General features: G+C 32.3%; 1 protein-coding gene across 1 annotated transcript in view; it reads left to right on the top strand.

Moving 5' to 3' along the window:
- LOC138329659 (RNA cytidine acetyltransferase-like) overlaps positions 1-13,678 on the top strand; it is a 31,194-nt gene extending 17,516 nt beyond the window's left edge. Inside the window, exons 17-26 of the mRNA XM_069276899.1 lie at positions 857-973; positions 1,450-1,583; positions 3,177-3,225; positions 3,787-3,895; positions 4,966-5,073; positions 5,352-5,524; positions 7,180-7,301; positions 12,134-12,230; positions 12,924-13,081; positions 13,370-13,678. Coding sequence (XP_069133000.1) covers positions 857-973; positions 1,450-1,583; positions 3,177-3,225; positions 3,787-3,895; positions 4,966-5,073; positions 5,352-5,524; positions 7,180-7,301; positions 12,134-12,230; positions 12,924-13,081; positions 13,370-13,496 — 1,194 coding nt within the window. The 3' untranslated portion in view covers positions 13,497-13,678. The remainder of the gene's footprint in view (positions 1-856; positions 974-1,449; positions 1,584-3,176; positions 3,226-3,786; positions 3,896-4,965; positions 5,074-5,351; positions 5,525-7,179; positions 7,302-12,133; positions 12,231-12,923; positions 13,082-13,369) is intronic.
- The last annotated feature ends 1,086 nt before the right edge of the window (positions 13,679-14,764 follow it).

The following is a 14,764-nucleotide window of genomic DNA, read 5'->3' as shown; positions in this document are numbered from 1 at the left end:
AGATCTGTATATAACAGATAAGTGCCTTAATTAGTTGTGCCTTTTGCTGTTGGAGACCTTCAATTTTCGGAATTTTTTCTGTTACCATGAAAACTCTGTCAAAAACACCAAAATAAAGTTTCTTTTTGTTACCTGCTGTTATTTTTTTTTACAGTTTTACATTGCTTGCAGGTTATACTTGAATTTTCGTTACTTTGACCTTGATGCATTTGCGGTTTTATTCCAACTGAATGGCACATGGAATAATGCCATGCTCTGCAGCTTCTTGTTGTACATGCAAAACATCTCGGAGCATGGCCTTATAGATGCATGTTGTACTGGAAATTAAGGTTTTACAAAGTAGTTAGTGAGCACTTAATGTCTAACAGACATATTTCTAGTTTTAAATTTACAAGTGTCTTTTGTAATTTAAAAGAAATAATTTATGACTATGAAATAATTTCCACATCCATCAACCCCGAGTGTTGTGACCTGTTTCTACTACTAGGTTGCTTCAGCTTTGGTTTTTCTATTTATTTCTACAAATGTTTATTTCTTTGTGAAATGATACTATTTTTCACAACTTATTTACATTTTAAACGCCACCCCACTATGTAAACTTACCAAACAATTGTTTAGCACATGAACTGCCATCCACTTATTTTGACATCATGATGGTTGTGATATCACAAGGCTGACGATAAAGAATTGTGTATTTATTATAGACGTAAATTCTCTCTAGATTATTATGAGATTGTTATTGAATGTAAATATAAGTGCTGAACTCAATTTAGTTGGTAATTATGGGCGTTTGGAAGCCAACTGGGCGATGGCAAATTCCACATGATGTGTTAATATTGAAGCTATGTATATACAGATGGGGTACGGAACACGGGCGCTCACCCTTTTAGAGAAGTATTATGAAGGGAACATCCCAAATCTGTCGGAGTCAGTGGACGATACAGAAACTGAGATCTCGACGGTCGGTGAGGAGGTGAGATTTCACAGATATTGGTTTCATAGACAGTAACAAATGTACCTTTTCTAAACAGTGCGTACTCAAAAAAACCAGGTATTTATATGAGAGAACCATTCAATGTGCAATCATTCAGCTAGGATATTGGAATTTAACCAATGATCAACTTTAAAATGTAAAATTTAGATGTGGAAATAGAGGCCAAATTATTACTTGCTCTCATAATAATCATATCATTCATATCATATCATAAACCAGATGTCACCCTGACCGACATATTTGACAGGTTTATCCAGGTTTTTGGAATTTGCAGGTTTCCATTTCCAGCTACTAACTCCATAAACTATCAATGCTAATCTTGCTTAACTTTTTATCAAATAATTATTTAGTTTTCACCTTTCAAAGGCTTCTATTAGCTGTGTTGTTTTATATATAGTTCCTATATATATATAGTAAAGATCGTCATGGTAAATGACAAATGTTTTCTCTGATAGGATGTGAATCTATTAGAAGAAAGAATTAAACCTCGGAAAAATCTGCCTCCATTGTTGTTGAAACTGAGCGAGAGAAAACCTGAGAGACTTGACTACCTTGGAGTGTCCTTTGGACTTACAACTAATCTTCTCAAGTAAGTGTAATATTGAGTAATTGTGGTATGATAATAGAGCCAAAATACACAGAAATGATGTGTGAGGTACAATTTACCGTCAGATAGCCCTACTTTACAGGGATTGTTATGTCGTATTTTGATGTGATTTTGTGATGTCACCATCTTTGGAGGGTGAAACAGTTAATTGTACTTCATTCACATCTTTTTTTTGTATATCAAAATCCCTGAACTGTTTAAGTTTAAGAAAACAGTTGATGATTTATAATTAACATATCAGCTAACTAATCATTTAAAATGTATCAACTGTTTGTGAAGTAAATATAAATATTATTATCCCCCGCCCAACGAAGTTAGCGGGGGATATACAAATGGGTTCCGTCCGTCCGTCCGTCCGTCCGTCCGTTCGTCCGTACGAATGGTTTCCGGAGCATAACTGTAAAACCAGTAGAGATATTTCCACGAAACTTCATACACACATTGGTCTTATGGTCTAGTAGTGCCTTTTGCTATTTTTAGGTTTTCATTTTTTGCACTTTTTTCCGTAACCATGGAAACATTGCTGAAAATATCATATTTTTGTACCAGGTTCGTTTCCGGAGCATAACTCTAAAACCAGAAGAGATATTTCCACGAAACTTCATACACACATTGGTCTTATGGTCTAGTAGTGCCTTTTGCTATTTTAAGGTTTTCACTTTTTGTACTTTTTTCTGTAACCATGGAAACATGGTTTTGTTCTTACGGTCTAGTAGTGCCTTTTGCTATTTTTAGGTTTTCACTTTTTGTACTTTTTTCTGTAACCATGGAAAAATTGCTGAAAATATCATATTTTTGTACCAGGTTCGTTTCCGCAGCATAACTGGAAAACCGGTTGAGATATATGCATGGAACTCCATAGGCACATTAGTCTTATGGTCTAGTAGTGCCTTTTGCTATTTTAAGGTTTTCACTTTTTGTACTTTTTTCTGTAACCATGGAAAAATTGCTGAAAATGGCAGATTTTTGTGTAAGAATCGTTTCCGCAGCATAACTTTAAAACCAGCAGAGATATTTCCACGAAACTTCATAGACACATTCTTTTTATGGTCTAGTAGTAACTTTTGCTATTTTTAGGTTTTCATTTTTTGCACTTTTTCCGTTACCATGGAAACATTGCTGAAAATATCATGGTAAATGGTAAATGTTACTTTGCAAAACTCCACCCATCTTTGTGTATATAGTCTAATATAAATGTCAAGGCTGTATTGATTCAACAATTGCAGCCCCGCTCTACTTAAATTATACTCCATCTTTCTTTAGCTCAACTTCCTTTTTCCTGTTTTTTTTCATACACATAAGTCTCCACAATCAAACTTACTTCAGCTTTGATATCTCCATTGGCGGGGGATCTGAATGACTATGTCCTTGTTTGTTTTACATCAATCGCAAAACAAGTTACACAACTTTACATTTAATTACTTTTGATGTCTTGCAATTTGATGTAAACAAATAGAAAAATCATGTAATTGGGCAGGTGACCCTGACTTTATAAAGTAATGCTATCTGAATTAAGCCTATCTTCTAGCCCTTGACAATTCATATTAAGGATACTGATGTGATCTCTATTTTAAGGTTTTGGAAGAAATCGAAGTTTACTCCGGTCTACTTGAGACAAACACCAGTAAGTACCTTGGCATTGTCTTAACTTCAATAAAGCTAGTCCATGTTGTGATCTGACTTAGAATTAAAGTGGACTTCTATTTCAAGACTGTAAATTCACATGATTTTATTAGGGTAATATATTGATAATTTCATTAATTTTCACCTCTCATATTAAAACCTTTATTATATATATATATTGTATTCTGTTATTTAAAAAAAAAACATATATGAGATAAAAAACATATATGAGATTGAATGTCTGACTCCACATTCTGATGTTTCTGCCTAATATATGCCTAATAAAGAAAGTGTAAATAGATTTTTTAATACAACGCAACTAGCGTTTGTATTAATGCTATCCGGTTTACTATTAATGTGTAGGACTGATCATGAGTAGGACTTGCCCTACATCTAGTGGTGACCTCTTGAACCATACTTCCATTCATAAATTTTGGACCAATCAGTAGTCATGGGAAGACTGCCTTCTGATTGGTAGAATACACAGAGTGTGTATAGAATATTTAATAATTTCCTTTTTCTTTGTTATTCTAAAATTTATAAGTGCAGATGTGTGTTGTAGAACGACCTGACAGGAGAGCACTCGTGTATCATGCTGAAGATGCTGAATGAGACCGATGATGGGGAGGAGGACAAGCCGACAGACTCGTGGCTTTGTGCCTTCTGGAAGGGTCAGTCATTAGGGGTTATAAATCTCGTCAAGGTCAGAGGTTGTTTGGGATTCATTTCTCAAGGTCAGAGGTCAATGTCATTTCAAGTTGAAGATGATGTACCAACTTCTGTGGAATATGTTTTAGACATAGTGATAAAACCTGTAGTTTACCTAGAGACAGTGTGTACTGCTTTGTCAACGTTGCAAGGATATACACCAGCTTTAGCTGGAATAAGTTGTAACTCTGTACCTCAAGTTACAGTAAAAGTTAAAGAATTTATTGATATTTGTAATACTTGTATAGTTTATGAAAAGTTAACCAGTGAAACAAACATCATTATCCATGGTTTGATTAAAAGATTTCTATTGAATTATATTGTTAATGTACTGTATTGCGGTTATATTTAGTGGGGGTGGGTTATTTTCACTACATTTGCCGTTCCACCGAAATCCGAAAATTTTAAACAACAATGAAATATAAAGCACAACGCTGAGAAGTATCATTATCATTACATAAAACACAACAATTTCTAGTTGCTGTTGGTCAGGTTATATTGGCGATAATGGTGTCTGTATGTCCAGTTTTCCATGTTTTAGCCATGTATCAAGAGACATTATTACTGTGTATGTACATGTTTATACCTAGACAATTGCCTGTCCACTGAGTAAAAATAAGCAAGATCGCATAAAGCAAACAATCTATTGATAACAACTCGCTATGCGCATTAGTACGATCTGTTTTGTAGTATCAGTTCTACTTCATTGAATTCTTTCGAGTGAACTCACTGACACATGACGACAGTATACACATAAGGCAAGATAAAAAAACACACATGTTGACAAGTGTAGTTCTATTTCAAAGTTGATTCATCTCCGGTCAAATTTAAATGTACAATGTAAATAAGTTTGAATGATACTGAATTAAAACAATGTCAATGTACAAGCTATCTGCAAAATATCTGGAGCAGTTGCACTGCAAAATTAATTCCCTGCAAATAAGTGCCGCAAGCAAAAACCTGAAATAGTGTATTGACCCCGCAAATTTAAAGCGTTATACAGTAAATGACCTTAGGATGTTTTTTACTCCAGACTTCCGGCGACGTTTTGTGTCCTTGATGTCCTACCAGTTTAAGAACTTCACACCCGCTCTGGCTCTGAGCATCCTTCAGCAGAAACACTTTAAAAGCGCTACCAAAGGTAGGAGAATGTTTCCTCATGTTACATGTTAATCATTGGATATCATTATCATTGTTTGTATTGTGTTTGTTGACCAGGTATACGGTAACATCACCAGAAACGACCTTGACCTTTGCCATATATGTTGACATTAAAGTTACTTGCCACAATGAAGAGTAAGCTTACTTTATCTCCAGTAAGTTTGTACCATAGCTAAGAGTTACTGATCTTTCTATGTAACTTGATGTTGTCTGTGAATACTGTCACCTAATTATGAGTTGACTTTTACCTGTCTAAAGGTACCATCACCAAGAGTGACCTTGACCTTTACCTCAGTAAATATGACCTGAAGCGTCTGGAGCTGTACTCCCAGAACATGGTGGACTATCATTTGATTATGGACCTACTACCCACTATAGCCCGTCTGTACTTCCTAGACCAGGCTACCATCCACCTGTCAGCTGTACAGTCGGTATGTGACGTAGCTATTCCCTGTCATTATAATGTTACTTATCTGTTGTCATTCATTGTCCACTTGTTCCAAATGAGGACATGTGTTGAGGACCGCAAAACAGACTTACTTCCACACAATTGTATAAACATGTAGTTAAATAACTTTTAAACATATTTTAGCTGGTAGTTATGTTAGTTTTGATAGTGCTACACTAGATTACTGTTCCTATATATACCGGACAAATTAATTTTGCTTGGATACTATAAAAAGTCAAGGTTAATTAGGAGAATGAAGGTTAATTAGGAACGTCAAGGTTAATTAGGAACGTCAAGGTTAATTAGGAACGTCAAGGTTAATTAGGAACATCAAGGTTAATTAGGAACGTCAAGGTTAATTAGGAACATCAAGGTTAATTAGGAACGTCAAGGTTAATTAGGAACATCAAGGTTAATTAGGAACATCAAGGTTAATTAGGAACGTCAAGGTTAATTAGGAACATCAAGGTTAATTAGGAACATCAAGGTTAATTAGGAACATCAAGGTTAATTAGGAACATCAAGGTTAATTAGGAACATCAAGGTTAATTAGGAACGTCAAGGTTAATTAGGAACATCAAGGTTAATTAGGAACATCAAGGTTAATTAGGAACATCAAGGTTAATTAGGAACATCAAGGTTAATTAGGAACATCAAGGTTAATTAGAACATCAAGGTTAATTAGGAGAATCAAGGTTAATTAGGAAATCAAGGTTAATTAGGAGATCAAGGTTAATTAGGAGAATCAAGGTTAATTAGGAGAATCAAGGTTAATTAGGAGAATCAAGGTTAATTAGGAACATCAAGGTTAATTAGGAACATCAAGGTTAATTAGGAGAATCAAGGTTAATTAGGAGAATCAAGGTTAATTAGGAATCAAGGTTAATTAGGAACGTCAAGGTTAATTAGGAGAATCAAGGTTAATTAGGAGAATCAAGGTTAATTAGGAACATCAAGGTTAATTAGGAACATCAAGGTTAATTAGGAACATCAAGGTTAATCAGGAACATCAAGGTTAATTAGGAACGTCAAGGTTAATTAGGAACATCAAGGTTAATTAGGGGAATCAAGGTTAATTAGGAGAATCAAGGTTAATTAGAAAAGTTAAGTTATTTATTGACAATCCAGTTTAAAAATCAAACTTTTACCTAAAACATGATGTTTGATCCCTAGAGAACTGTTGTCCTACACAAGATATATATATATTTCTTTCATACCTACATGCGTAATACTGGCTGGTCCAGGGCAATACACTCATGTCGCCTGAGCCTTTATTGCATGGCTACCCATGCAATAAAGCCTCGTGATGTCACGGCATCAACAAAATCTCTATTTCCTCGGTAAAATTTTAACTTTTTTTTTTCACAAATATGACTGGTTTTACTATAAAAGATGCAAACAACGGAATTTGTGTTGAAAGTATCACCTAATTTTTCTTGAATTGAAAATTGACTTTCAGTCGTGGATTTCTTCGAATTTATTTCAATGGCGGGATATTATAGTTGTAAAAATGTTGCAAAACCCTCGGCAAGCCTCGGGTTTTACTACATTTTGTGACCCTCGGGTAGAATATCCCTATCCTTCATATCCACTTATGAAAGAGTCTTATAATATTGATATGTAAGTGATTATTTGTAGGCTATCCTGCTGGGCATGGGACTTCAGCACAAGACCGTGGAGGATTTAGAGAAGGACCTTGACCTTCCATCTAGTCAGCTATTAGGACTCTTTAGTAGAATCATCAGGAAGATTGTACAGGTAAATAATGTTTGTGATTTATTTTCATACAAATTTATTTTTATATCAGCTGTTATTGGAAAACATGAAAACTGATGTTTGTAAATTGTTCAGAATTTAAAATTGTTGTCTTTTGTGTAATGCTTTAGTTTTATGTTTGTACCTACCCTGTGTAGAATGAAAACTCTTATACACATCAGTGTGTTTGGTTTGGAAAGGTTGGTTAGACTGTTAATGGAGCTATCATACAAACAAAACTAATTCACCCCAAATGTTAATGTTTTACAACACAGCAGCACTATGATTGTCAGTCTAGGTTTCATAGATTGTATAATTCATTTGTGTTGTGTTATAATTTTACTGGTTTTCTGTCTAACCATTATTATGCAAGGACATTCAGTTTTGTTTGACAACATATGTATGTACAAGGACATTTATACAAACAAATATTGTTGTTTATTATATATTATCTTGTCCTTTTGAATATCTTAATTAAGTTTGGAGTAAATGTAAAGTACATAACCTTGAGAATTAGTTACTGTATATATCAATGTCCTACAATTCAGTGATGTATTTGTTTAATTAGTTACTGTATAATATCAATGTCCTACAATTCAGCGATGTATTTGTTTAATTAGTTACTGTATAATATCGATGTCCTACAATTCAGTGATGTATTTGTTTAATTAGTTACTGTATAATATCGATGTCCTACAATTCAGTGATGTATTTGTTTAATTAGTTACTGTATAATATCGATGTCCTACAATTCAGTGATGTATTTGTTTAATTAGTTATTGTATAATATCGATGTCCTACAATTCAGTGATGTATTTGTTTAATTAGTTACTGTATAATATCGATGTCCTACAATCCAGTGATGTATTTGTTTAATTAGTTACTGTATAATATCGATGTCCTACAATTCAGTGATGTATTTGTTTAATTAGTTACTGTATAATATCGATGTCCTACAATTCAGTGATGTATTTGTTTAATTAGTTACTGTATAATATCGATGTCCTACTATTCAGTGATGTATTTGTTTAATTAGTTACTGTATAATATCGATGTCCTACAATTCAGTGATGTATTTGTTTAATTAGTTACTGTATAATATCGATGTCCTACAATTCAGTGATGTATTTGTTTAATTAGTTACTGTATAATATCAATGTCCTACAATTCAGTGATGTATTTGTTTAATTAGTTACTGTATAATATCAATGTCCTACAATTCAGTGATGTATTTGTTTAATTAGTTACTGTATAATATCGATGTCCTACAATTCAGTGATGTATTTGTTTAATTAGTTACTGTATAATATCGATGTCCTACAATTCAGTGATGTATTTGTTTAATTAGTTACTGTATAATATCAATGTCCTACTTTCAGTGATGTATTTGTTTAATTAGTTACTGTATAATATCAATGTCCTACAATTCAGTGATGTATTTGTTTAATTAGTTACTGTGTAATATCAATGTCCTACAATTCAGTGATGTATTTGTTTAATTAGTTACTGTATAATATCGATGTCCTACAATTCAGTGATGTATTTGTTTAATTAGTTACTGTATAATATCGATGTCCTACAATTCAGTGATGTATTTGTTTAATTAGTTACTGTATAATATCAATGTCCTACAATTCAGTGATGTATTTGTTTAATTAGTTACTGTATAATATCGATGTCCTACAATTCAGTGATGTATTTGTTTAATTAGTTACTGTATAATATCAATGTCCTACAATTCAGTGATGTATTTGTTTAATTAGTTACTGTATAATATCGATGTCCTACAATTCAGTGATGTATTTGTTTAATTAGTTACTGTATAATATCGATGTCCTACAATTCAGTGATGTATTTGTTTAATTAGTTACTGTATAATATCAATGTCCTACAATTCAGTGATGTATTTGTTTAATTAGTTACTGTATAATATCGATGTCCTACAATTCAGTGATGTATTTGTTTAATTAGTTACTGTATAATATCAATGTCCTACAATTCAGTGATGTATTTGTTTAATTAGTTACTGTATAATATCAATGTCCTACAATTCAGTGATGTATTTGTTTAATTAGTTACTGTATAATATCAATGTCCTACAATTCAGTGATGTATTTGTTTAATTAGTTACTGTATAATATCAATGTCCTACAATTCAGTGATGTATTTGTTTAATTAGTTACTGTATAATATCGATGTCCTACAATTCAGTGATGTATTTGTTTAATTAGTTACTGTATAATATCGATGTCCTACAATTCAGTGATGTATTTGTTTAATTAGTTACTGTATAATATCAATGTCCTACAATTCAGTGATGTATTTGTTTAATTAGTTACTGTATAATATCGATGTCCTACAATTCAGTGATGTATTTGTTTAATTAGTTACTGTATAATATCAATGTCCTACAATTCAGTGATGTATTTGTTTAATTAGTTACTGTATAATATCAATGTCCTACAATTCAGTGATGTATTTGTTTAATTAGTTACTGTATAATATCGATGTCCTACAATTCAGTGATGTATTTGTTTAATTAGTTACTGTATAATATCGATGTCCTACAATTCAGTGATGTATTTGTTTAATTAGTTACTGTATAATATCGATGTCCTACAATTCAGTGATGTATTTGTTTAATTAGTTACTGTATAATATCGATGTCCTACAATTCAGTGATGTATTTGTTTAATTAGTTACTGTATAATATCGATGTCCTACAATTCAGTGATGTATTTGTTTAATTAGTTACTGTATAATATCGATGTCCTACAATTCAGTGATGTATTTGTTTAATTAGTTACTGTATAATATCGATGTCCTACAATTCAGTGATGTATTTGTTTAATTAGTTACTGTATAATATCGATGTCCTACAATTCAGTGATGTATTTGTTTAATTAGTTACTGTATAATATCGATGTCCTACAATTCAGTGATGTATTTGTTTAATTAGTTACTGTATAATATCGATGTCCTACAATTCAGTGATGTATTTGTTTAATTAGTTACTGTATAATATCGATGTCCTACAATTCAGTGATGTATTTGTTTAATTAGTTACTGTATAATATCAATGTCCTACAATTCAGTGATGTATTTGTTTAATTAGTTACTGTATAATATCAATGTCCTACAATTCAGTGATGTATTTGTTTAATTAGTTACTGTATAATATCAATGTCCTACAATTCAGTGATGTATTTGTTTAATTAGTTACTGTATAATATCGATGTCCTACAATTCAGTGATGTATTTGTTTAATTAGTTACTGTATAATATCAATGTCCTACAATTCAGTGATGTATTTGTTTAATTAGTTACTGTATAATATCGATGTCCTACAATTCAGTGATGTATTTGTTTAATTAGTTACTGTATAATATCGATGTCCTACAATTCAGTGATGTATTTGTTTAATTAGTTACTGTATAATATCGATGTCCTACAATTCAGTGATGTATTTGTTTAATTAGTTACTGTATAATATCGATGTCCTACTATTCAGTGATGTATTTGTTTAATTAGTTACTGTATAATATATCGATGTCCTACAATTCAGTGATGTATTTGTTTAATTAGTTACTGTATAATATCAATGTCCTACAATTCAGTGATGTATTTGTTTAATTAGTTACTGTATAATATCAATGTCCTACAATTCAGTGATGTATTTGTTTAATTAGTTACTGTATAATATCAATGTCCTACAATTCAGTGATGTATTTGTTTAATTAGTTACTGTATAATATCAATGTTCTACAATTCAGTGATGTATTTGTTTAATTAGTTACTGTATAATATCGATGTCCTACAATTCAGTGATGTATTTGTTTAATTAGTTACTGTATAATATCGATGTCCTACAATTCAGTGATGTATTTGTTTAATTAGTTACTGTATAATATCGATGTCCTACAATTCAGTGATGTATTTGTTTAATTAGTTACTGTATAATATCAATGTCCTACAATTCAGTGATGTATTTGTTTAATTAGTTACTGTATAATATCGATGTCCTACAATTCAGTGATGTATTTGTTTAATTAGTTACTGTATAATATCGATGTCCTACAATTCAGTGATGTATTTGTTTAATTAGTTACTGTATAATATCGATGTCCTACAATTCAGTGATGTATTTGTTTAATTAGTTACTGTATAATATCGATGTCCTACAATTCAGTGATGTATTTGTTTAATTAGTTACTGTATAATATCGATGTCCTACAATTCAGTGATGTATTTGTTTAATTAGTTACTGTATAATATCAATGTCCTACAATTCAGTGATGTATTTGTTTAATTAGTTACTGTATAATATCAATGTCCTACAATTCAGTGATGTATTTGTTTAATTAGTTACTGTATAATATCATGTCCTACAATTCAGTGATGTATTTGTTTAATTAGTTACTGTATAATATCAATGTCCTACAATTCAGTGATGTATTTGTTTAATTAGTTACTGTATAATATCGATGTCCTACAATTCAGTGATGTATTTGTTTAATTAGTTACTGTATAATATCGATGTCCTACAATTCAGTGATGTATTTGTTTAATTAGTTACTGTATAATATCGATGTCCTACAATTCAGTGATGTATTTGTTTAATTAGTTACTGTATAATATCAATGTCCTACAATTCAGTGATGTATTTGTTTAATTAGTTACTGTATAATATCGATGTCCTACAATTCAGTGATGTATTTGTTTAATTAGTTACTGTATAATATCAATGTCCTACAATTCAGTGATGTATTTGTTTAATTAGTTACTGTATAATATCGATGTCCTACTTTCAGTGATGTATTTGTTTGTGCAGGTGTGTGTTCAGTGAGGTTGTGGAGACCGACATTGCTAAGGACATGGTGGAAAGGAAGGAAATCACGATGGAGCCTGTCCGTCAGACGATGGACGAGGATCTGGTAAGGGGGACAACTCTGACATTCTTACAAGTGGTAGTAGATTATAGACGTAGGTCTTCATTCCTCTCGGACCCGGATCCCAGTTTATTCCTGTGTAATTGTATGGCATTTTCCTTCTTTCTTTATGCTAATTAAAACCTGTATAATCCAGAAACCTCGCTATACCGGCCTGATATGCTAGTCACGTGACATCCCGTTTAGACACGTTGCACTGAATAAAACATTAAAGTTATTCTTGTGTCATTTCTGTCCCCTGAGACCATAAATTATAATAGTGGTAGCTTCTACTCCTACTTTGTTCTCAGTATAAATGAAGTAGGACAACTGGTTTGTCCGTTATCAGTATGATGTGGCCAGGTGGGGTGTGCTATTTGGTGCCTTTGGCGGCATGTGTCAGTAAGATGGCACAAGAAAAAGTTTTTCACTATTATAGGGAGACACAAAATAAGTATACTGCCGTCTCCCAGATTATAGACATTCACACATGTATCGCATGACATACAGGGGAGGTCATCCTTAAATGACCTAAGCTGTTAATAGGTTATTAAGGTCAACCAACCAATATCCTGATATCATTAATGTATATTTAAGCATTTAATTACGTTGTAAGATCATTCTTAAGTTCTTAAGAATATTGTAGCTTTCTTTGTCAAAATATTTGGAAATCGTTCTTACAAGCATGTTATATTTCAGAATGAAGGGGCAGAAGCAGAAAAGAAAAAACAGCAGAAGAAAGACCTAGCTGTAATGAAAGACATGGATCTGTCGGAGTTCGAGATCCAGGGTACCGAGAACGATTGGAACAAAGCTCTCACGGGAAAGTCAGGCCGAGGCCTTGTCAGTATAAAAAGGTATTATCATTGTCTGATTCACTTAAGTATGAGTATATCTAACAGAGTCTATCTATTAAAATTCCCTCCATGGTCCCATTGGTCTCTAGTTGTGCATGTTTTATTTCTAATTTGATTTGAGAAAAAAATAGCAATTGTACTGTACCCATTATTTGTGTTTGGTAGAGCTTTACGGTTTTCATATTAGATCTCCATAAATAATACAAGCATAAGACATTAACAAACCATTTGATAGGTTTATAACAAAAATCACTTCAAAAGTTACTTAAATTGATTTTTTTGTTTTAGTGGATTTAAGAAAAGAAAAATGGAAGAAGCAAGACAAAAAGAACAGAAACCCACAAGTAACGAGGATGTGCCACCGGAGTTTAAAAAGAAAAAGAAACATCACAACAAAAAGTTTCAAAAGTCTTAATGCTTTCTAAAAACATTTGTGTTGATAGTCCTAAACTGAGGTCACGTGTGACAGTGACGACTTGTTAATGACTCCTTTGTTATATGATTCTAGGGAAAACTGGAACGGTTGTTACTGAAGGTGTTGTACAGCTAGATATATACTGTAACACTAGGTAACACAAATAAAATTATCTATAATAATACCATGTTATAGTCTTCTTATTCATAGATCAGGTAGAATGGAGCTAGATAGCACAATACAAATGGCAAGATAGCACAATACAAAGAGCAAGATATCACAATACAAAGGACAAGATATCACAATACAAAGGGCAAGATATCACAATACAAAGGACAAGATAGTACAATACAAAGGACAAGATATCGCAATGCAAAGGGCAAGATATCACAATGCAAAGGGCAAGATAGCACAATACAAAGGGCAAGATATCACAATGCAAAGGGCAAGATATCACAATGCAAAGGGCAAGATAGCACAATACAAAGGGCAAGATATCACAATACAAAGGGCAAGATATCACAATACAAAGGACAAGATATCACAATACAAAGGGCAAGATATCACAATGCAAAGGACAAGATATCACAATACAAAGGGCAAGATATCACAATACAAAGGACAAGATAGTACAATACAAAGGACAAGATATACAATACAAAGGACAAGATATCACAATACAAAGGGCAAGATATTACAATACAAAGGGCAAGATATCACAATGCAAAGGGCAAGATATCACAATGCAAAGGGCAAGATAGCACAATACAAAGGGCAAGATATCACAATACAAAGGACAAGATATCACAATACAAAGGGCAAGATATCACAATGCAAAGGGCAAGATAGCACAATACAAAGGACAAGATATCACAATACAAAGGACAAGATATCACAATACAAAGGGCAAGATAGTACAATACAAAGGACAAGATATCACAATACAAAGGACAAGATATCACAATACAAAGGGCAAGATAGTACAATACAAAGGACAAGATATCACAATACAAAGGACAAGATATCACAATACAAAGGACAAGATAGTACAATACAAAGGACAAGATATCACAATACAAAGGACAAGATATCACAATACAAAGGACAAGATATCACAATACAAAGGACAAGATATCACAATACAAAGGACAAGATATCACAATACAAAGGGCAAGATATCACAATACAAAGGACAAGATAGTACAATACAAAGGGCAAGATATCACAATACAAAGGACAAGATATCACAATACAAAGGACAAGATAGT

This window comes from Argopecten irradians, chromosome 8, assembly GCF_041381155.1.
Source record: "Argopecten irradians isolate NY chromosome 8, Ai_NY, whole genome shotgun sequence".
Classification (NCBI taxonomy): domain Eukaryota; kingdom Metazoa; phylum Mollusca; class Bivalvia; order Pectinida; family Pectinidae; genus Argopecten; species Argopecten irradians.
This window is presented reverse-complemented; position numbering and strand designations above follow the sequence as displayed.